This window comes from Anolis carolinensis, chromosome 4 (assembly GCF_035594765.1).
Source record: "Anolis carolinensis isolate JA03-04 chromosome 4, rAnoCar3.1.pri, whole genome shotgun sequence".
In the NCBI taxonomy this organism is placed as follows: domain Eukaryota; kingdom Metazoa; phylum Chordata; class Lepidosauria; order Squamata; family Dactyloidae; genus Anolis; species Anolis carolinensis.
Window position 1 is genome coordinate 77,416,496 of NC_085844.1, and position 24,759 is coordinate 77,441,254.

General features: G+C 43.9%; 1 protein-coding gene across 4 annotated transcripts in view; it reads right to left on the reverse strand.

Moving 5' to 3' along the window:
* Nucleotides 1-24,759, reverse strand: part of rnf144b (ring finger protein 144B) — a 111,235-nt gene that overhangs the window by 46,690 nt on the left and 39,786 nt on the right. Inside the window, exons 1-2 of one of the 4 annotated variants that reach the window (XM_008108803.3) lie at nucleotides 18,500-18,930; nucleotides 16,656-16,717 (exon numbers count right to left, since the gene is read on the reverse strand). The exons of 2 other annotated variants lie outside the window; for them this stretch is intronic. In XM_008108803.3, coding sequence (XP_008107010.2) covers nucleotides 16,656-16,668 — 13 coding nt within the window. In that variant the 5' untranslated portion in view covers nucleotides 16,669-16,717; nucleotides 18,500-18,930. Of the gene's footprint in view, nucleotides 1-16,655; nucleotides 16,718-18,499; nucleotides 18,931-24,759 lie in introns of those variants that run through there. One more of the 4 variants, XM_003219749.4, reaches the window with a different exon arrangement.

The window sequence follows — 24,759 nt, forward strand, 5'->3', positions numbered from 1 at the left end:
ATTACCAATATATAAAACAATAACACAATAAAATCAATCAACCCTAAAATAAACATTGATAAAATGCCACAATATTATGGACATAAAATGAATAGCAACCAACCAGACATATAAAGTGCTTTCAGTGGAAAAATCACTGGGTCTACAAATTTTTAGACCTTTTGGGCTCTATACCTATTGAAAAGCTTGATTACAGAGCCAAGTTTTTAGGTTACACCGAAAACACTGGAGGGTGGGGGCTAGACTAGTTTCCCTAGAAAGGGTGTTCCAGATCCGGGAGACCGCCACCGAGAAGACCCTCTCTCTCATCCCCACAAACCACACTTGTAAAAGTGGTGGAACTGAGAGGAGGGCCTCCCCAGTGGACTTCAGAGCTCGCGCTATGAACAGCAGTGTGTGCTTGGTTGTGGGATGAAGAGTGAGGGACAGACAGACTCTGCAGGACCTCAAAATGGTAACACCCTTGCTGATGAAAGCTGGGATGGACTAGGACAGAACATGCAGGTGGTCGGGGCAGTCTGGTGATAACTGCACAATCAAGTAAAGTAGTCATAAAATGGAAATAACACACTCCCTGTAACTTGCCCTGGTTAATCGTGAAATGCTAAAAGGTGGAGCAGAAATAATACCACAACATCTGTGCCCTATTGTCCTGGGTATCAAATAACAGTTTGAGTATATAAACGCAGTGGAAAGAGGAAATGCTTGCAAATGTACAGCATTGGTCATATAGATGGACATTTGTTTAAGCAATCAACCATACTTCCCATCAATCAATACATCCACTGGAAACTATTGAAACAATAAGCCTGAAATGGGACTGTTTGAAACTCCGTCAAAAGCATTAATTTTACCTACCTACCTATACTTTAATACAATGATGAAAAAAACAGATTCTTCATATTTTTACTTAACAAGTGACAAATGCAACAACAGTGATGAAATACACCAGGAGAAACGGAAGCATTAGCATATAAACAAAAATGCTTTAAAATAATGTATGATCTAGTTCGTTTAGCCAGTGATACTGCTCTCTATTAAATCGCTTTAAAATGGATGCAGATGGGATCAAGGCATCAGATCTTGTCTAATCTTGGAAGCTAAGCAAGGTCAGCTCTGGTTAGTCATTGGACGCCCACAAATACCAAGTGCTGTAGGATATATCTCAGCGGAATGAACTGGCAAACCACCTCTGATCATTCCTTGGCTAAAGTAAACCTAAAAGTATATTCACAGGGTCAGCTAAGTCAACAGTCAATATAACTCTTAGGTTATATTTGTGAGTGAGTTGTAGTTCAAGTGGGAAGGCACTTTGTGAGGACTGAATAAGTTCCCTATTATATGCTCTCACCATAGGGCATTATGTTGAAAGTGAAATAAATGATGCCATCAGCAAAGGGGATCTAACCAAAGGAAAAAAGGAAAAACACCTCTGTTAGGCATCAGAGCACATAACATTTTCCACTGCTTTGACATTTCACATATTATCTGGCAAATGCGTAAGTTGTTTGTTAACATGCAGCTACAATGGGTTCATATAAAATTATTCATTGACAGATACAACCACCTGAAACTGAAAACAAAAGCTAAATCTTACTGGATGCACTTCTGATTAGGAGAACAATAGTTCTGTGTCAGGCTGTTACCGTTTTATTCCAAGGCATTGGTTTTCAAAATGTGTTCTGGAAAGCCCCAAGGTTTATCAGAAGTTTGTTGCAGATTCCACAATGAGATCACAAATGGCAAACTTCCTAAATAGATAACCTGCTCAGCTTGATTATCTAAATGTTGTGTTTCATAGTTCGCTAAACTTTGTGTTAGGATCCCCAACCTTCTTTTGGTCAATGAGGACACTGGAAAGTTTTAGGATGTATCATGGGATGGGTGCTCTACAAAACAACTGTAATTCACAAAATGATTACCACAATGGATGTGACCAAACCCTAAACACTTATTTCACAAAAGAAAAAAATTGGTACAGCTAAAAGGAAAACCGATGAGCTGCTGAACTTGCTGACCAAAAAGTTGTTGGTTCAAATCCAGGGAGCAGGGTGAACTCCCGCTATTAGCCCCAGCATCTGCCAACCTAGCAGCTCGAAAACATGCAAATGTGAGTAGATCAATAGGTATTGCTCCGGCGGGAAGGTAACGACACTCCATGCAGTCATGCCAGCCACATGACCTTGGAGGTGTCTACGGACAAAGCCGGCTCTTCGGCTTGGACATGGAGATGAGCACCAACCCCCCAGAGTCGGACATGACTAGACTTAATGCCAGGGGAATACCTTTACCTTTACCTAAAAGGAAAAAAGGAAAAATATCCCCCAAAACAAAGGTTTAACTCTGACTTCCAAAACACTTTTCTGAATGTACAGTATTCAGTGTCATACACTGCAAAATAACAAGACTTTTGCAGATTGAATTATTTACAGGTTAGATTAATATGTTATCTCTAACAATCTCTAGGTCCTTCAGCAGGACTCTATGGTCAACGTCTGCTAGAGGCTGATCACAGAGTCGCACTGCCACATGTCGATATTCCTGGAGAGAACACTTCTCAATAGCTTAGTCCTACAGCACAAGTCAATGGTCAAGTTCCAGCTGAAGAACTTAGAGATTCCTAAAGAGAACATACTAATCAAATTCACAAAATAATCAAATCTACAGAAGTTAAACCCACAAAGCCCTTTTCCACTGTAAAAGTGTATAGGGTTTACATTGGAAATCCTTGATGTGAAAAATGTTAATGAAAGAATAAGGCTTCAAAACCTTCCTTCTAATGAACCATCACTGTCACATATGAGTACAAACAACTCGTTAAAACATGCCATGGCAATAACCTAGAAACTAAAGGGAGGAGAGATTTCCTTAATTACCTTGTGTTCCTATAAAATGACAGAGAATATTCCAGTGTGTAATCCACTGACTTCCCTTTAAGTGTGTCAGATGGACTGTGTGTAAAATCTAGCTCCTTTCTGCATAGAGTGGGCAGGGTTTGGTTTCAGATTCCCCCATTGTTGAACCAAATAACCCTCCCTGATAAATATATAGTTTGCCAAGGACTTTATAACAAATATATTAATTTTTATTATTATTTTCCAAGACTGTTTTGAAGCATCAGAGGTTGGGAACGGACCGCCTGCAGTGGCTTCCCCAGAAAGACTTTATCGTTCCAACCCTTTAATAAAATGTAGGAAAACAATTGTCCCCATTTTCACTGGTTATCCCCCACATACATACTTCCTATGTCATAAACGAGGGTTAGTTCCATGACAGCAACATTTGGGGGAGGGGGGTATAACATGAAAACAGGGGGAAACGGTTTTACTCTTTCAACGCCCCCTCCCCCCTGTAAAATGGATTAACATTCTCTGTAAAGGCTCCCTTTTGGTCTCCACCCGGAAAACAGAACAGATATTCTATTGCTTCATATAAAGTGTATATGTTTCTTTATAAAATGTAGCAAGGCATAGCTGTTAGGAATTCCTCTTCTTCAGAAGAGAAAGGGGAGCAAGAAAGTGTTCATGAATCTGAGGGTGAGTTGGAATCTGAGGAGGAGATTTTGCAAGTAGCCACATTTCAGGAGAGGTGAAAGGAAGCAGAGCAGAAACGTTGTTCAGCTAGAATAGCTGCCAGAAATGTAGCTGAGTAATTAGGAACTGCTCTAGCAGCTGTGAGGGGACTCAGGGCTATAAAGGAGAAGCAGGTGCAGCCAGCTCTTGCTGGTAAGAAACTGACTCTTCGCTCCCCTTGTGCCTGCTTCAAGTCTGCATCTGGGAAACTGCTCCTAAGGATTTATTACTGTTTCTTTGTCTGAAGTAAGACTGCTATTTGATTTGGGAATTTAACAGAGACTAAGAACTGTGTTTACCCTAAGACTTCCTTGCTTCCTTTTGCATTATTCCACTGAGTGTGCTGTACTTTATGTTTTGTCATTTACTTAACACAGTGTTTTAAGGCTGTTTTTGAAAGACAAAACAGGACAATAGTTGTAACCCAACTAAGGCATTTCCCAGGCAGGAAAAGTTGGGCAAATCTCTCTGGCTGTTCCCAGCCAGAGCAATCATCATAATCCATTGTATGTGTATGTGAAGAGATAGACAGTTTATGTATCAGACCGGATAAGCCAACAAATATTTGTTTAACTAAGTGGTCCGCTTAGGCTGAGAGATTGCTGACCACGGAAACAGAGGCTCAAAAATATACATTTGTTTAACCTTTTTATTGAAAGCCCAACCCCTCATGGCCAAGAATGTGATGTCTGCAGAGACTCACACCTTTGTTAAATTTGGAACTGGACAGTTGAGTTAGAGGCTCATTTTCATTCCTTTGACATTTCTTTCATGAAGGACACCAGTCCCCTCCCAGGGGACATCCCACAAGCTGATTGAATCCCAGACTGTGAAAGGGAATCCCTTCCTGGAGGTAGCGATGTGAGCAGCACCCTCAGCCTATTGGGACACCGATCCAGACCAGTCCCTCTCTCAGCCAATCAGGGATGGAAGTGGTAGTTCTAAATAGCTTTCATGTTATATAAGAAGTCTTGCCTTTCTCTGTGTGTTTATGCTTGCACATTTTGAAGCATCCGCTGTACTTGCATCCCTTTTGACCAGACTGAATAAGGACAGGTTGCTCACCTGTAACCATGTTTCTTCGAGTGTACTCTGTGAATTCACACTAATGGAGAAGCTGCGCCTGCGCAGGTTCCGACGGAAACTCTTCCAAGCTGAAGTTCAAATTTTGGCGGTAACCACGCCCCCCTTCCCAAGGGGCATATAAGGCAGCCCCAGGCGCCCGCTCTCCAGTTCCTACGCCGCCAAGGCAACGAGAAAGGGAGAGGTTTGCCAGAGGGGAAGGAAGGGCGGGTTTGTGTGAATTCACAGAGTACACTCGAAGAAACATGGTTACAGGTGAGCAACCTGTCCTTTTTCTTCGTGTACTCTGTGAATGCACACTAATGGAGACTAACACGCTAAGGTCCCGGATGGTGGGACAAGGCAAACTCGACAATCAGTGAATGTCCAAACACATGTTTATTAGGACATAGAAAAAATAACCGTCCCAAGGGACCAGTGCAATAAATTGTCCGAAAGGACCAGTGCAATGCAACATGAGCATCATAGAAGAAGAACATAACATGGAAGGAATTTTTCAATAAACATGATAGAGAAAAATACACAATTGCGTAGTGCATATAAACGCTCTCCCAGGGGGAGAGGGACAAACACATCTTGGTCTTTGGCATATCCGCCAGGGCCAACGAGGCGATACAAAGCAACAGAGCAACTGCTCAATACAATCATGGGAAAAAAAAAACATATCCCTAGAGGCAGGTATGGGGAAAAAACCCCGTCCAACTTGAAGGAGAGGTATAGAGAGTCACCTGTGGGTGAATATGAAGAGAAAAAACGTCTGAGAGTCAGGAGAGGCAAGATGAGAGTACTGATCTTGCAAAGGCCGAGTCTTTAAGGGCCTTACTGTCCAGCCTGTAGTGAGAGACAAACGTGAGAGGGTTTGACCAGATAGCCGCTTTACATATGGAGTCAAGCGGAATACCCCTAAGGAAGGCGGTCGACGCCGAGAGGCCCCTAGTCGACCTCGGGCGGATGGAAGGAGGGGGAGGTCGCTTGGCTAGTTCATAGGCCAACTCAATGGCCTGAGCGATCCAGTGGGACAGTCTTTGGGAAGAGATGGGATTACCCAACTTGTCCTGGGCATAGGCGACAAAGAGTCTTTGTGACTTACGAATGTCCTTAGTACGGTCCCTGTAGAAAAGAAGTGCTCTCCGAACGTCGAGAAGGTGCAGTTTTTGCTCGAGAGGAGAGGAGGGGTTAGAGAAGAAAGCTGGTAAGACAATGTCCTGGTTGAGGTGGAAGGCTGACACCACCTTAGGAAGAAAGGTAATGTCCGGGCGAAGAACAGCGCGGTCATGGTGGAAACGAAGATAAGGCTCGTCGACTCTGAGGGCAGCGAGCTCGGATGGCCATCGTGCCGACGTGATCGCCACCAGAAAGGCCAACTTCCAGGAGAGCAGGCGTAGATCGGTCGAGGCAAGCGGTTCGAAGGGAGCAGAAGACAGTTGAGAAAGTACAAGTTCGAGGCTCCAGCCCGGCGTAGGTGGTAGCGACGGCGGGCAGATGTTATTGTAGCCCCGGAGAAAGGTTTTGATCAGGTGGTGAGAAAAAAGAGATGGCTGGCCGTGGCGCTGAAAAGACCAGGAAAGAGCTGCGAGATAAGCTTTTATAGAGGCAAGAGAAAGTTTCTTCTCGACGAGAGTCATGAGGAAGTCGAGGACCACCGATACCGAGGTCGGGAAGGTGTCGACGTTACGGGATCGAAGGAAGGCATGAAAGCGAGAGAGTTTGTAGGAATAAGCCTTGGTAGTAGACGGCTTATGGGCTGCCCGCAGGACGTCTTGCAGATTCTGCGGAAGAGAGGCTAGGTAAGAATCCTCCATGCAGTGAGATGAAGGGAAGAAAGGTCCGGGTGAAGAATTTTGCCGTCCTCCCGTGAGAGAAGGTGCGGCGAGAGAGGCAGAGGGTGAAACGATCCTCTGGAGAGGCGAAGAAGGGCTGGATACCACGGTTGGCGGGGCCAGGCCGGAGCTATGAGAATCGCCGTGACCGAGATCGAGAGAAGTTTTTCGAGAACTTTCGGTATGAGGGGAATCGGTGGAAAAAGATAAAGCATCTCCGCCGACCAGTCCAGAAGAAAGGCATCCCCTAGGCAGCCGGGGAAAGAGTTCGGGGGGAGCCTCGCTCCGTAGCGGGGTAGCTGAGCGTTGTGGGGAGACGCGAAGAGATCCAGAGTAGGGCGCCCCCAGAGGCGGAACAGACCGTCGAGGACCTCGGGATTGAGCTTCCATTCGTGAGAGGAAGAAGTCATCCTGCTGAGGGCATCCGCTAAGCCGTTTTGGGCGCCCGGTAGGTGGATTGCAGAGATCTGTACGCCGTGGGCTATGCACCAAATCCAGAGACGAGAGGAGAGGAGCATCAGTTTCCTCGAACCCGTACCACCCTGTTTGTTGATGTAGAATACTGCTACTAGATTGTCCGATTGAATGAGGATGGACTTGTGGCGGATGAGGGGGGAGAATGCTTTTAGGGCTTTGAGAATGGCGAGAAGTTCGAGGAAGTTTATGTGGTTGGCCCTCTCTGACGGGGACCAAAGATTTTGAACCGTTAGACCGTTCATGTGGGCTCCCCAAGCGTAGGTGGAGGAGTCTGTGGTTATGGTTAGCGATGGCGGGGCTAGATGGAAAGGAAGGCCCTTGCACACGTTTTGGTGAGACATCCACCATGAGAGAGACTGGCGGACGGACGACGGTACCGACAGGTATCTGGAGTTGTGGTGGTGGAACGGTTTGAAAGTGTCTATAAACCACCTTTGCAGGGTCCGAAGGCGCAGCCTGGCAAACGGGGTCGTGAGAACCGTGGAGGCCATGTGGCCTAGAAGGACCTGAATGACACGGGCTCTGACCCTCCGGGCAGATCGACAAAGGGCGATATGGTGGCGGAGAGCCAGGAATCTGTCGAACGGAAGTGACACAGTCTCTGCGACGGAGTCGAGGAGGGCCCCGATGAACCGGATTCGGGTTGACGGGGAGAGATTTGACTTCTCGGAATTGAGTTGGAGGCCGAGAGATTTTAGAAGACGCAGCGTGAAAGAGACGTGATTTTGGAGAAGAACCGGGTCGGGCCCGACGAGAAGCCAGTCGCCCAGATAAGGAAAGACCGTGATGCCATGTAGCCTGAGGTGGGCCGCTACGGCGGCGACAACCTTGGTGAAGACCCTCGGGGCCGTGACGAGACCGAAGGGCAAAACGGTAAACTGGTAGGTTTGGTCGAGAACTTTGAAGCATAGGAACCGTCTGTGCGCCTCTCGTATTGCCACGTGGAAGTAGGCGTCTCGTAAGTCTATGGAGGCAAAGTAGTCTCCCCGCTGCAGCATCGGGAGGATAGAGGCAATAGAGACCATCCTGAATTTGGAGGGGCGGATGAATATATTGAGTGCCCTTAAGTCCAGAATCGGGCGTAGCCCGCCTCCTCTTTTCGGGACTGTAAAGTATCTGGAGAAGAAACTTAAAGGGTCCAGTTCGGGAGGGGAGGGACGGATAGCGCCTTTGGCCAGTAGCGCTTCGACTTCGGCCAGTATCTCTGGGGAAGGGTTTGAGTGGAGAACGTGACCTGTAGGAGGGAGGTCCATGAACTCTAAGGCGTAGCCGTCTTGGACAATGCGGAGAACCCATGCATCTGAAGTAATAGAGTCCCATTGATTGTAGAAAGGGGCTAGTCGGTCTGCAAAGATACCGAAGGGACGAGGCAGCGTGGGCTCTACAACGGTAGCGGGCGAGGAGCTTTGGCAGGGGTTGGCGTCAGGTACGCCGATTAGGCTGCGGAGGAGCAGGGGTGGATCGACCGCGTTGCTTTTGCGGATGAGGTCCCCGGCGAGGTTGGTGATGGGCTTGATTGTTCGAGCCCGAAGGCCGCCTGAAAGAATGGTGTCTGAAAGATTGCGGCGGGAAACGGCGGGAACGGTGCGGGAACCAGCGAGTGCGCTGAGGTTGAGGTTGGTCGCCACATTTAGACGCAAGAATTTTAAAGTCATGATTAGACTTGAGTTTGTCATCGGTACTGGCGTGAAACAGTCCGAGCGCGTCAAAGGGAAGGTCCTCAATGACCTGTCTGGAAGATGAGGAGAGACCCGAAGACCTCAGCCAGGCGTGGCGGCGAATGGAAATCGCGTGGGCAATCATTTTACCCGCAGTATCACCTGTATGCTTCGCCATTTGTATTTGGTGGTGAGCGAGCGAGTCTGCCTCCTGTTGGAGGGTAGTGAGGACGGAGCGGTCTTCGTCCGACATCTTAGCGAAGAAGGGCTGCGCCTTCTCCCAGATAATTTGTTGGTAGGCACCCATGCAGGCTCCATAATTCGCCATGCGGCAAAGCAAAAGGGGCTCCGGAATAAAGTTTTCGACCCACGGCGTCGAAGCGCTTCCCCTCTCTGTCGGCCGGAGTATTCGACTGACGACCTGAGGATTGAGAGGCCTTAACGACCAGGGAGTTAGGGTCGGGATGGTGTTTGAGCCACTCCAGGGTATCATCGTCGGTACGGTACCAAGTCTCGATCCTCTTCGAGGTCGGAGGAATGGAGGAAGGGTTTTTCCAGGAGGCCTGGATAACGTCCAACAGATAAGGCAGAAAGGGGAGAAGCGTGGCCGGCGGAGCTTGGGCCTGCACCCTTTTGAAGACTGGGTCAGACACTGCTTTGGAGGTTTGCTTGATCTCCAAACCCAGGGCGTCGGCCATCCTGACCATTTGCTCAGCGAAAGCGCGAACATTGTCAGTAGGAGAAGGCGGGTCCGCCTCATACGCGTCGTGGGGAGGAGAGAGGTCGAGACCGAGAGAGACCACCGAGGCCGAGAGGACAGAGTCTGGGCGGTCGACATCAGCATCTTCCTCCTCAGCCCCTTGGGGGGACTGAGGGGGAGAAGACAGCACAGTCTCGGGAGGAGGCAAGGCCTCGCGGGAAGAGAGGGCCGGAGGCCGAAGGTCCTTAGAGGCTGAGGCCTGGGCTGCCCGAGCCAGGCGAGCCGTTTGTCTGCCACGCTCCGGTGTCGAGGTGGGAGGGAAGAGCTGTTGGCGCGACGAGCGAGGCGGCGCAAGGGGCTCCGGCACCGGCACCCTGACCACCGTTTGGGTAGAGTGGTGGGGTGAGTCCTGCAGCTCCCCATCAGACAGGGGGTGCAATGGAGACTGAGAAACATCTCTAGGCCTCTGGGCTGGTACAATAGGAGAAGACCTTCTCGAGGAAGTTGTCGAGGAAGATGGCGGGTCTTTCTTTGAGGAGGCCGAGGAGGAGGAGCGCTGAGTTAGCCGTTTCTTCGCCGGCGGTTGCTTGGATGCAACCCTCAAGGACTTGCCAGGTGTGGGAGGAACCACAGCTGAGTCGGATTGCGCTCGACGAGACTCCTCGTGAGCTCTTTTAAAGGCTATTTTGATAGCAGAGGAGGACGGAGGGGAACCGATACGAGAGCGGATCGAGGTCACCGAAGCCAGAGAGCTCGACGTCGAGGAAGGTCCCACCTTTCCGGAGCGGGTCGACACGGTCGCCGTCGTCACAGTACACGGTGGTTTGACCGGTTTAGCGGCCCTGGAGGTCTTGGACGCTCTGGACGAGACCGAGGAAGCCTTGGCTGCCGGAGGCTTAGTTGGTGGTGCCGACATAGCTCTCAAAGCTGAGGACGCCGACGTACCCGACGTCGACGGAGTCGGTTCTGGCGCGAGAGATTTTTCGTAGAGCGCCGCTCTAAGCCTAGCGGCTCTGTTCTTTCTGGCCTGAGCCGTGAGAGCTAGGCAAAAACGGCAGGTACTGACCACATGAGCCTCGCCAAGACAGAAGAGGCACTTGGCGTGGCCGTCCGAGTCAGGAATTTTAGCAGCACACTGCGTGCAACGCTTGAAACGAGTAGTAGACATGCGAAGAGTCCGAAGTGAACCTTGCGGCGGAAAAAAAGGAACTGGAGAGCGGGCGCCTGGGGCTGCCTTATATGCCCCTTGGGAAGGGGGGCGTGGTTACCGCCAAAATTTGAACTTCAGCTTGGAAGAGTTTCCGTCGGAACCTGCGCAGGCGCAGCTTCTCCATTAGTGTGCATTCACAGAGTACACGAAGAAAAAACCTCTGTGGCTTGTTTTCAATCTGATGAGTGTTTTTTCTGTCCTGGTCCATTCAGTAAGCTTGCACTCACCAGGCTTAGATCCTCTTTATCCGCGTCTTAGTTATCCACAACACTGTTAATACCAAAATCTGTGGGTGCTCATGTCGCATTACATAAAATGCTGCAGTAAAATTGTATCTCTTATATAAAGTTGCAGAATCAAGATTCGCTTTTTGGATTTTTTTAAAAATATTTATCTCCAATACTGAGGACATTGCACAGGCATTAAGTATTCCGCTAAAAGAGTACAGTAGAGTCTCACTTATCCAACACTCACTTATCCAACGTTCTGGATTATCCAACGCATTTTTGTAGTGAATGTTTTCAATATTTCGTGATATTTTGGTGCTAAATTCGTAAATACAGTAATTGCTACATAGCATTACTGCGTATTGAACTACTTTTTCTGTCAAATCTGTTGTATAACATGATGTTTTGGTGCTTAATTTGTAAAATCATAACCTAATTTGATGTTTAATAGGCTTTTCCTTAATGCCTCCTTATTATCCAACATATTCGCTTATCCAACATTCTGCCAGCCCGTTTATGTTGGATAAGTAAGACTCTACTGTAGTTACATAAAACGTTGCCTTTCATGGGTCGTCCATAATTGACCCATTGATGATAGCAGGGTTTTTTGGTCAGGAGTTGGACTGCCTGTATATTGCCATTCCATCTAAAAATAAATCTGCAAGGCAATTTATGCAAATCTGGGATCACAAACATCAATACAAAAACATGTTGCTCAGTGTAGCAGGACCAATAGTAACAGAAATACAGATGCTATGAAAGGCAACTGGGGGAAGCAGTGAAACTTATGGCCCTCTGTCTTTTTGTCTCCTAAAAAGTTCTAGAAAAGCGAATGAACTTATATGGTTCATGACATTTTGAGAATAAAAGCTCAGGCAAGTCTAACAAGGCAAAGGAACTCTTGGAAACTCTAGTAAGAAGGCCCTACCAATTATAATCAGATACAAAATTGGAATCAGGGGCTTCCAAAATTGCTAGTGCAGTTTAGTAGTCATATAAGATAAGACAGTTACCGGCATTATATGTCTGGAAAAAGATACCCTGTTTCCCCTAAAATAAGACATCCCCAGAAAATAAGACCTAGTAGAGGTTTTGCTGAATTGCTAAATATAAGGCCTCCCCCGAAAGTAAGACCTAGCAAAGTTTTTGTTTGGAAGCATGCCTGCTGAACAGAACACCAGAGCATGCAGGATCGGTAAATGTACGTACCATAGGGTGTTGTGCATGGAAATAATGATAGTAACAAGAAATTCTTGATAAGATTCACAGTTTGTCTGGTTATGCTGGTTTGTGATGACAACTATTGTACAATATATAATAAATGTTCATTTTTTTTTGTTCAACAATAAATGTGAATTCTTCTTCATGGAAAAATAAGACATCCCCTGAAAATAAGACCTAGTGCATCTTTGGGGAGCAAAAATTAATATAAGACACTGTCTTATTTTCAGGGAAACACGGTATAGCATTGAAGGTCAACACCAGCGATTTAAACTGAATCCCAAAATGAGCAAGGAAACAAAGCTGATAAATGTTATAAGTATCATTGGCTTGTTAAAATGTTACTCTAGATCGGTCACTTTCAGTGTCTTTTCAACGGCACACAGAGAACATGGCCATCATCTGATGTACAAGTTGTCAAGGTATGAAAGACAATGGCTAGATGCTCAGGGTGCAGCTGGCATATCAACTAAATTGGTGAAAGCAATTCCTGCCATTGCTACCATTTAGGAATATTCCCAAGCCACTCACTTGTTTATTGAGGGGGTAGATCCCATTCCTAGCCCAGGGGAAAACATCTGCCTCTTATCTAGAGATTGCTTTTTGAATGAGTCACATCATACACTTTTAAATGTTTCTTCATGATGCCCATGACTACAGCAGAGGAACAAAGACAAAGCATTAAACCAGTCTCGAATCTCCTAATATTGAAAAATCAATACTGCTATGTGGGAGTAAGTGCAGAAAACAAAAGCCCAGCACAGTCTTTTAGTTTATAAAATATAAAGCTTCATGTGGCCATGTCCTTCTGTGATTACCATCTCTTCTCAAAAGGCCTGAAGCATTTGGTCTCAGTGTCATCTCCAAAGCAATGTAAAATATATATATATTGAGGAGTCTCAATCACAGAGTTCTACTCCTGAAAAACACTGGAGTTATCTTCTTGTGGAGACAAAAAGTGTGGTATAAATATTATTATTATTATTATTATTATTATTATTATTATTATTATTATTATTCATTCTCACACACTCACACATAATGTGAGTTGAAATATCTTTTTTGCTTCTATGGAATTTTTACCATTAGTTGCTATGGAATGGGACGTGAGATTAAATTTATTGTGCGCCTTCAAATCATTTCTGTGTTATGGTGACTCTAAGATGAACCTATCACAGGGTTTTCTAAAGATGAGAATGTGTGACTTGCCCAAGGAGACCCAGTGGGTTTTCATGTCCAAACAGAGATTTAATCCTGGTCTCCAGAGTCATAGTCCAAAGCTCACTACGCCACACTGGTTCTCAGAGAGACATGTACTCCACCCCAAACTAAATTTAATTATAAACCAACCTTTGAAAAGCTACTGTATAGATGTCAGAACACAACACTCATAATTAAACAGGAAATGAGAGCTATCCATATCAATGACAAGGCTTATGATTATCAAAAATACTAGTGGTTCTAGACAAAAGTTTAGCCTAGTAGTTCTCAAGTTCTGATATTCTAAAACAAGGGTTCTCTAACTTTTTCAGCAGTGGAGCCCTTTTTGAAGCAAAGGTTTTTTTGTTGAGCCCCAAGAAATGTTTACAGATTATATATTATATTATATTATATTATATTATATTATATTATATTATATTATATTATATTATATTATATTATATTATATTATATATAATGTATATATATCAAACATAAACAAACATTTTGATGCATTGTGTTTTAAAATTTGGCATATGGCCAGGCCAGTGGCAGATGATGGAGAGTGCTTGTGTGAACTAATTGAAAAAAACATGAACAAATTCCAAAGCACACTGCACATATCCCACTTGTAATGCAAAAAATAGGAGAGAAGAAAACAATACAATATTTAAAATGAAGAACAATTTTAACCCACATAAGTTTAACAGTATTTTGGTGGAAGACTACAGGGGTCATTCAGTCCAACTCCCTTCTACCATGCAGGAAAAGCACAATCAACGCACCCCCTCAACAGATGACAACCAAGAAGAAGAAAAAGAGGAGGAGGAGGAGGAGGAGGAGGAGGAGGAGGAGGAGGAGGAGGAGGAGGAGGAGGAGGAGGAGGAGGAAATTATTAGAACAAATGCCATCAAATCCAGAACTGAAAAGTCAACCAAAGATTCCAAGTGTAGACTCTGCAAGGAATCAGACGAAATGATGGATCACATCCTCAATTGCTGCAAGAAAATTGTAAAGACGGATGACAAGAAGAGGCATAATACCGTTGCTCAGATGATCCATTGGAAATTGTGCCACAAATACCATCTGCTGTGACAAAAAACTGCTGAGATTACAAGTCTGAAAAAGTTACAGAAAATGAACACGTCAAACTACTCTGAGACTTCCGAATTCAGACTGACTGAGTCTTGGAGCACAATACTCCTGACCTCACGATTGTATTAAAAAACAGTGTGGATTGTCAATGTTGCAATCCTAGGTGACAGCAGAATCAATAAAAAGCAACTGGAAAAGCGTACTGATACGAGGATTTAAAGATCGAACTGCAAAGCCTCTGGCACAAGCCAGTAAACGTGGTTCCAGTGGTGATTGGCACACTGGGTGAAGTGCCAAAAGACCGTGGCCAGAACTTGAAAACAATTGGCGCTGACAAAATTACCATCTGTCAGCTGCAAAAGGCCACTCTACTCGGAACTGCATGCATTATTCACCGATACATCACATAGTCCTAGACACTTGGAAAGCGTCCAACGTGTGATCCAATACAACAGCCAGTATAGTGATCTTGTTTGCTGTGTACGAATCTTGTTGTGTATCAAATAATAATAATAATAATAATAATAATAATAATAATAATAATAATAGCAGAAACCCAGGGGCCATCCATTCAGCTCCCTTCGGCCATGCAGGAAAAGCACAATCAAATCACCCCCTGAGAAGTGTGTGGGGGGAGATAGGGCTTTGGAAGCAAGGGACAAAGGGATCTGGGAGGTGGAGGTGGGTAGGCTTTTGGGGGTGTAGAGGCTGAGGGGAAAAGGCTTTTGGGGACAAAGGGGCCAAAAGAAGGAGGCTTTGGGGGGCAAGAAAGATAAAGGAAAAATATTTTGGGGGATGAGATAGGCAGGGGGGAAGGCTTTTGAGGGAGGTGAAGGGGGAGGAGCAGGAAAGAGGATAGAAAGCTTGGACTGGAGTAACTGTGATCGCAGATATTTCCTTCCTGAATCTGGTGCCCTCCAAATGTTTTAGCATGCCAGCATGCCCAGTGCTTGGATATGACGGGAGCTATAGTACACAGTATATACTCTACACAGTATGGTTTGGGAAAAGCTGATTTATAAAACTAAAACTTAAAAAAAATGAAAGAAAAGAGTTTATTGCCCTATTCATAGTGTCTTTCCTGAACTCTTCCTGGCTGAAGTTGTGCCTCTGTTTTTTTTAATCCAGTTATAAAAGCTTTAGCCTAGGGCCCTATTTTGCAAAAATGTGAAAATAATGAGCTATACAACAAGCAGGTTCTCTGAAAGCACATCAAATCCAAGTTTATGACTGCATCTAGAGAAATCATATATACATTTTAAAGTCTTGTCGAAATCCTTTTAAAATTAAAAATTAGAATCTTGCTTCGGTGTTTATTAGTACAAGAAAGCCCCTCCTAAGCCTGCACCTTGTGTGAGAAAGGCAAACTATGAATACGAAACTCAAAGTTATTTGGCCTAGGAAACTAAGCAAACATTTCTAAACATTGCAAACTAACCTGATGATTCAATAGCTCTTAATGATGCAATGACACTCAGAACTACACTTTTCATGTGACAAAGACTTTAAGGGCAGAAATTCTAATGTTCTGTTCAACTAAACCAGTACAGAATAAAATAATCTGTCATTGTTCTGGAATTGTTTGTTAAAAATACCTATCTGCATCCTAAGTATCAAGTTAACTGGATTTTTTTGGGTTGTTGTATGTTTTCCGGGCTGTATAGCCATGTTCCAGAAGCTTTCTCTCCTGACACTTCACCCACATCTATGTCAGGCATCCTCAGAGGTTGTGAGGTATCTGAGGATGTCTGCCATGGATGTGGGCGAAACATCAGAAGAGAATGTTTCTGGAGCATGGCCATACAGAAAACACACAACCCTGTGATTCCAGCCATGAAAGCCTTCGTCAACACATTGGATTTTTTTTTTGTCAACTGGAGCTTATTTTCAAAACTAAAAGTAATGCTCCTGCCACACCAAAATTCTATGATCTATGGCAGCTACACAGGAATAACTACGTGATCCATCAAGAAATTGTGCAATACCCAATACAATGGGTTCAGAAGAGAATGAGAAACCCAGGTGTATTCATGTCTACCCAAACTTTAGAGTTGTCACAATTATGCTATGGCTCCCAGCAGCAATTATTGTCTATTCCTTACAATGACCTTCAGCCCCTTCTCTTATGAATCTATTCATTGAGGCCCATTTCCTCTTTGTAAAAAAAGAAGAGAGAAAAGGGAAGTCTGACAACAATAAACAAACACAGCTACCTGTAATAAATCTGAGTTAGTTCTCCCTTTGACTTGAGAAAAAATAAACTGTCAAATTTTCTGGTTCCACCTTTTGTGCCTCATACATGACCCTGCATCATACCAGGATATTCAGAAAGCTTCAAGTTTATTAATGCCTCCGCAGACTGGGCTACAAACCTCACCCTGTGGTTTTTTACCTGTGGTCATCATGCAGCATGGATCTTTCTGACTACCTCTGGCATTCTTCCACTGAAAACAGCTGAGGAAATAACAGAGGAAACCAGAAGTTCACATTGGGGTAATGTCAAAAGACACATAAACACAATCTGAGAAGGAAGTTAAGGGCAAAACCCACCAAGTGACATGTCCCCAAGAAGATTATATCCACTCAGTTTGTTCCAGAATTGCAAAGATGAAAAGATGATACCAGTAACATGGGGTGCAGGGGATGGGGGTAAGAGTGAAAATGGATCACAGTTTTTCAATTTGTAAAAGAGCAAAATATGCAGACAGTTGGTAGTCTGCACCATTCATGTATTAAGAACCTGTGCAGCTGGGTAAGATGCATAAGAAAGCAGAAGGGGCGAAGGTTGTCACATCAGCAGATGTCCTACTTATTGCCAGAAGATTGTCGGTAATTTGTGTGCAGGGGTCTACACCAGCAGACCTCTGGTACAGTTGGCTTTGATAACATATTTTGTATCTTGCAAAAAGAGAAAACACAAATCACTTAGATAGATTTGAGAGACCATGTGAAGAAGTTGCAAAGGTCATAGATATTGCCAGCAGGTGCAATGTCAATTCCTCTCTTTCCACACAAACATATCTATCTGCGGGTGTGACAACTTGCTCAAGTCTAAGTTGAGCCCTCGGTGGCACAGTGGGTTAAACCACTGAGTTGCTGAACGTGCTGAATGAAAGGTAGGTGGTTCGAATCCAGGGAGTGGGTTGAGCTCCCCCTGTTAGCCCCAGCTTCTGCCAACCTAGCAGTTTGAAAATATGCAAATGTGAGTAGATCAATAGGTACTGCTCCAGCAGGAAGGTAACACTGCTCCATGCAGTCATGCCAGCCACATGACCTTGGAAGCTTCTACGGACAACGCTGGCTCTTCGGCTTAGAAACGGAGATGAGCACCAACCCCCAGAGTTGGACATGACTAGATTTAATGTCAGGGGAAAACCTTTACCTACCTAAGTCTAAAGCGGATATGGCAAAATACAAGAGGAATATTTGCCAGGCATAAGACTTTATACTGAATAGGATTTTCAAAAATCTTTCAGAATATTAACTGGAATTTGGGGTCTGTTACCTGACCAGCATTGCATTATGCAAACCACAAACACATGCACAAAATATTCACAGCAGGCATCTATTCTATTGCCATCCCTAAAAAAAAAATCAGTGTCTCCATGATGATATATATCCAAACATATAAGCTTTTGGGTTTCATTTTCTATTTACAACGAGGAAGTAAAAATACCACATATTCAGCATTTGCCACCATAAGGCTGATGTCTAAAGTCTTAAAGCAATGAGACAAAACAAATAATCTTGTGTCCATGTAATCTGGCGTATTTCTCCCACACAAGACATATGTGGAGTTGTGCTGCCAGTCAGATGACACAACATACAATGCATAGATTGTGCTTTTACATAAACAAAACTCCCCTTTCTAGATCAAGTTAATGGATTTGTAATCATCTCTCACCACTCCAGTTTTGGGTTCCACACAAATAAAATGTGCATTTTTCAATAATCGAACAGGGTATCTGTTTTTCGGGAGGGGGAGCGGTTGCAGTGCTGTAATGATAAAAGCAGCCTCCCTCTTTTCCCCAAAGAACCTGATACATAGTTATCACTCTGACATTGGAATCGAATATCTAAGACACACATCTTTTGCCTCAGATGGTTTTCTAAGAACCTTGCATTACAATTGTGTACAGAAGTGATTTTTGGTATGTTAGATCCCCTTTCCCTTTAAGCACTGAAAATGAAAATTCCACCTCCTGCTGTAAAGAAACACAGGTCACCGCAGCCTACCTTGCGGACGGAAAGCAGAATTCACTCCCAGACGTTTTGACTTTTCAATAGCTTCGCTCACACTTCAGTGCTTCCAAGACATATCACAGCCAGCACCAGCTCGGAGTCTGAAGAAACATATTTCTCTCCTTCTTTCCTTCCTTCCTTCCTCCCCAGCCTGAAAGCTTGACACATTACAGGTCTGAAAGAGGACTCATTGTCCAACCCTCTCAGTGCTCTGAGAAATAATCTCCTCCCTACTATTAAGAGCATGTTGCCATTATCTCTTCAAACGTATGTCGCCACACATATCAGGAGCTGTGGGAAAGCTACACTTATTTATACAGGAAGCTTAAGCTGCAGCACTTCCTACTTCCCACGTCTCATTTCAACTGCAGGTGATTATTTTTAACCCTCCCCAAGCCTCGCTGATCTATACCACAACTGCCTTGGCTCTTTAGAACGACAAATTGTCTCTGAACTCTGACCGGAAAACGTGTGAGGGCAAATGTTAACACACCCGTTGGAGACGTGGCCAAATACTCTAACCCTTGAAAATGTATTTTTTTAAAAATCTTCACACAGGCAAAAAGCCCTTCTTAGGATTGCCGCCTTTTCTATTTTTAGCAGGCTCCAATGTTTTTAATGTTTGCATGGCAGGCAGAAATGCAACTTTAGACACCACCAAGGACAGCAGAAATTGGATTTCTAGAAGCACCCACCACCCCATTTCTGGTATAGAATTCAAATGACTTGTAAAGTACAGTGTTCCCTCACTACTTCGCAATTCACTTTCACGGACTCACTGTTTAGCGGTTTTTAATGAACACTAAAATAATATTATAAGTCATTAAAATATGATTTACAGTGGCAGTGGTCTCAGTCGGGTGCAGGCGGTGGGGCGGAGGAGCCCAAACAGCAGTGGGAGGAGAAAGAGTTGGTACCCTGTTCCCCTGCCTTTCTTCCCTTCCTTCCTTCCTTCCTCCCTCCGTCTTTCTACTTCCTTCCTAAGGAGAAACCTAGCATCCCTACTTGACAGATTTTCACTTATCGCAAGTGGTCCTGGAACATAACCCTCGCGATAAGTGAGGGAACACTGTAGTCTTAAAAACAGGAGGAAGTACACAGGGATAGTACTAAACTCTTGCAGTCATCTGCTCTTGGTAAAATTTTACATCATGCATACCGTACATATTGCAGTGAACCCACACACCGAACCTATTGCTGGGGTAAAAGAAGTTGCTTCATCTGTATTCTTGTTTTGGATGGGATGTTATACTCCTGTGGGTATTACACAGTATTGCCTATGTGTATTACATCACACAACGGTGCTTGAAGTACCAGGGAACACACATCATAAATTAACTTCTGGGTTACTACCTGTTGGAGGGGGAAAGGATCCTCCTGGACCTAAAATAACTTTTAGGGCAAAAATATCATAAAGTCACCCCACACCCTCTAGAGCAGTGGTTCCCAGCCTTCCTAATGCTGCGATCCCTTAATACAGTTCCTTATGTTGTGGTGACTTCCAACCATAAAATTATTTTCATTGCTACTTCATAACTGTAGTTTTGCTACTATTATGAAGCATAATGTAAATATCTGATATGCAGGATGTATTTTCATTCACTGGACCAAATTTAGCACAAATACCAAATACACCCAAATTTGAATACTTTTGGTGGGAGGATTCGCTGTCTGTTTCCAAAAAGAAAGAGAAGGACAGGCAGAGAGATCTTCAGCCCAAACGTGAACACTGGTGGAGTTTGGGGAAAATAGACCTTGGGAGTTGTAGTTGCTGGGATTTATAATTCACCCACAATCAAAGAGCCCCTTGAACCCTACCAACGATAGAAGTGGGCCAAACTTCCCACACAGAACCCCCATGACCAACAGAAAATACTGGAGGGATAAAGAGCTCTGTCAGCTTCAGAGGAAGGGAATGGCAAGCCCCCTATGAGAAATCTTGCCAAGAAAACCTCATGCAAAGTTTGTCTTAGGGTTGTCATAAGTCAGAAGGAGGAAACTGCCCCAGGACCATGTATGGCTTATGGGCCGTAATTTCCCAGCTTTACCCTACAGCATAATAAAGGGTTGAATAAACCCTTGAATACCCCTAAGATCCCATTTTCTTTCGCCTTTTAGATTTCTTGTCAGAGATTCTTTAGATTTCCCTGACCTTTGGCTTGGTCAAATTTACTTCTTTTAAGTTGCTGTTTTGGAACCCTTTGCCTCTGGAGAAAAAGAAGCACTCTTTGCTCTCTCTATCTGTCTAAGGTAAATGTAAAGGTTTTGCCTGACATTAAGTTCAGCAGTGTCCAACTCTTGAGGTTGGTGCTCATCTCTATTTCTAAGCTGAAGAGCCGGCATTGTCCATAGACACCTCCAAAATCATGTGGCCAGCATGACTGCATGGAACGCCATTACCTTCCCGCTAGAGTGGTACTTATTGATCTACTCACATTTGCATGTTTTCAAACTGCTAGGTTGACATAAGCTGGGGCTAACAGCGGGCGCTCAATCCACTCCCCGGATTCAAACCTGCGAACTTTTGGTCCGCAAGTTCAGCAACTCAGCGCTTTAATACGCTGCGCCACCGAGGGCTCCTATCTGTCTACTTCAATGTAAAAGCAAAGCTTGGTGATGCATGTGGGAAACTCCATCCTCTGTCTTTAGAACAGCAACGAAGAGGATGATGCTATGTGAAATTTTCTGTTACTGCTCTAGCAGTGTCTAATAACTAACTTTTCAAACTTGTAACTTTTGTGAGGTTACTTACATAACTTCTATAGATAGCCAGGAAATATCAAATACATACAGAAACAGGGGAAAACAGAGGTATTTAAATACCTGAGTATCAACAGGAATCCAAAATTCAATTCCCTGCTTGGTCATGGACTCTGGGCAAGTCGCACACTCTTAGCCTAAAAAGACCAGTGGTAAGTTTGCCAGAAATGACTTGAAGGGACGAAACAACAATGCAAATGCCTATTATTTGTGCTGGGTTCATGCTCAAATGTCACAGCAATGGGAATGTCTCTCCTTATCATATCATGGGTTAATGATACAAGTCATATCGGCAGAAGAGTAAATTGAAGGTGCTTTTGAGTGACATGCATCCTGCAACTGCCTCAGAATCCTGTCCTCTACTGTCCACACAAATCATACTTTGTCAAAAAAAAAGTTTAGGAAAAGCAGTTTCAGCAAGATAGCAACACCATCTGCATCAGTACAGAATGGATATTGTAGGGAATTCCTAAGGAAAGTAGGCTGGGTTGAAAGAGGAAAGAAAGAGGAAGACTCTGTCTGAGGTTTGGCAAAAGAGAGTGAATATATGTTGAAAGGAATATATGTGCAATACGGTTCCTCTCAATGGTGTAGTAAGAGTACTTTTTGTACGGAATGAACATGGTTAAGTGTGTGCACACATGAGCATACAGATTATTGCATACACTAATTTGTATTTGTTATTGATAGTAAGGAAGTTCCCGTATGCTGTATTTTGATAAAGTTATATTCATTAGGTAAAGGTTTTCCCCTGACATTAAGTATAGTCATGTCCGACTCTGGGGGTTGGTGCTCATCTCCATTTCTAAGACGAAGAGCCAGCATTGTCTATAGATGCCTTCTAGGTCATGTGGCCGGCTTGACTGCATGGAGCACCGTTACCTTCCCGCCAGAGTGGTACCTATTGATCTACTCACATTTCATGTTTTCGAACTGCTCAGTTGGCAGAAGCTGGGGCTAACAGCAAGAGCTCACTCCGCTCCTTGGATTCGAACTGCCGAACTTTCATTCAGCAAGTGTTATCAATAAATAAAATCATTGCCTACTTCTATTAAGGTATCACTGTTACTCTGCAGATTCAAAATACGAATTATACCCTTAAGCTAAACCATACACTTTCCTGTATATAGGGTTCAACTGTGAAGTACAGTATAGCTATCAAACTAAATAAGTTAATAAATATACTAACAGGCTTCAGTAATAACACATGGGAGAAGACATAAATGAATAACCACAGCAATTCTCATCCTCAAAGCAGAGTTGTCTAGACATTATTGGTACATTTCTTTCTGAATATTTGATCCATTGTGAATGATCATAACAGATAAAACCAACAATACAATTTTAATTGTAGACAGATTCAGAAAAGAATTTCTAAATATAAGCATCCCAATTCATGTTGAAGTGGTTCAACAAAGCCTCAGACTAAAACCTATTAGTAGCTACAAGTTTTAACATGGAAACCTGGGGACATTCATATTAGACAATTGTAACACTATTTTTCCAGTTTAACTACTATGGTTCCATCGTGTGGGATCCTGGAAGTTGTAATTTGAATAGAACCATGGCAGTTAAAGTGGAATTATATAGCACTATAATTGTCTAGTGTGAATAAGCCCCTGTTAGTGGTACACATGAGCTACTAATAAGGTTAACCAGAAAACAGAGTGATAGATACTATCACTAGTTCAGCCATACCATGATTTAGTGACCTACTAATCCATCTCACAATATTGTCATGTTAGTAAATTAAAACGTATGCTCATTTTGGACAAAGAAAGCAATGAGCAATCCATCCCATTCACCTGGGCATTTGGATGTTTTCACCACATGATCTGTTTTTAAAAAAGACAACATTGGTTTTGGAGACATTTTATATCACACTGTCTTTCATCTAGTAAATATACTGTACATAGTATAACCAGCTAACAGCACAGTCATTTTTTAATCGTATCAGAAGCGACTTGAGGCAAGTCGCTTCTGTTGTGAGAGAATTGGCCACCTACAGAGATGTTGCCAAGGGGATTCCCAGATGTGTTACCATCCTACGGGGAGGCTTCTCTCATGTCCCCACAAGCTAGAGCTGACAGAAGGAAGCTCATCCCGTCTCGAGGATTCGAACCGGCAACCTTCAGGTCAGCAGTTCAGGCAGCACAAGGGTTTGATCCATTCTGCCACCATGGTCATATAAAAGCATAATAAAAAATCAGATCTTTTGAGTTCAATAGGACTTACTTGCATTTATATGTACATAGAATTACAGTCTAAATTAAGAAAAGTAGGTAATGTGTAATCTACTTTTTAAAATCCATTATTGTGATATTACAAAGTGTTACAATATGATGCGACTTCCCAATCGGCCACCCTCCATATGGATATACACATTTACAGAAAATGCTTGTTATTTTACAATTACCTGCATCTATACCTGCATAGAGAACAAAGCTATCAATCACTACTCATCGACCAGCATGGGAGGTAGTACTGCTCTAAACATGAGTTACTAGGAAACACAACCAGGAGGGTGCTGTTCAGTCATGTCCTGAATCCGTCTCTAGATGCCCACTGTGAAAACAGAACACAAGGTTTCTAATCTGTTACAGCAGGCTTCTTTTTATGTTTGATACTGTGTAGACTTTCCACTTGGTGATTATGAAGGGAACAATCCTTCCTGTGCTTTTCGCATCAGTCTTCATCAACCTAATAACGCTGTATAGATCAATGTTTCCCAAACTTTGGGGCTCCACACGTTTTGGACTTCAGTGTCCAGAATCATCATTGGTCAAAGGCTGCTGAAGCTTCTGCGAGTTGGTCAAAAATACCTGGAGGACTAGTTTGTGAATAAGATCTCTAGATATTTAAGACCACTGTCCATGATGATTGGAGCAGGTAGGAATTACAATCCAAACCATATGGAGAGTACCAGGTCAGAGAAGGTTGTTCTCCATGGAACATAGCTGTATATCATTGTAGGTGATCTGGCTGCATCATCTAGTATAGTGGTTCCCAATCTTTGGGCCTCCAGGTGTTTTGGACTTCAACTCCAGAAATCCCCGCCAGCATACCAGCTTTTAGGAACTGTGGGAGCTGATGTCCAAAACACCTGGAGGCCCAAAGGTTGGGAAACACTGATCTAGTATCTTATTGATCACCAGTATTGATTCCACTGATCTGACTAGCTAAATTATTTCACCTTCCATCACCTCTGCATGTTCACAACCCCCAGTGGGGTCAGTGGAAGAGGACAACCATCTAGATAGAAGAAAAGCACCTTTCTTCATTCAAGGAGTGTATCCTTGCACACACGTAAACAGTGAGCCATTGAGGTTTGGTTCCAGGACCCCTCCAAAATCTGTGAATTCTCAAGTGCTATTATTTACGATGGTGTAGTAAAATGGTGTCCCTTATAGGTAAAGGTAAAAGTTTCCCCTGACGTTAAGTCCAGTCATGTCTGACTCTGGGGGTTGGTGCTCATCTCCATTTCTAAACTGAAG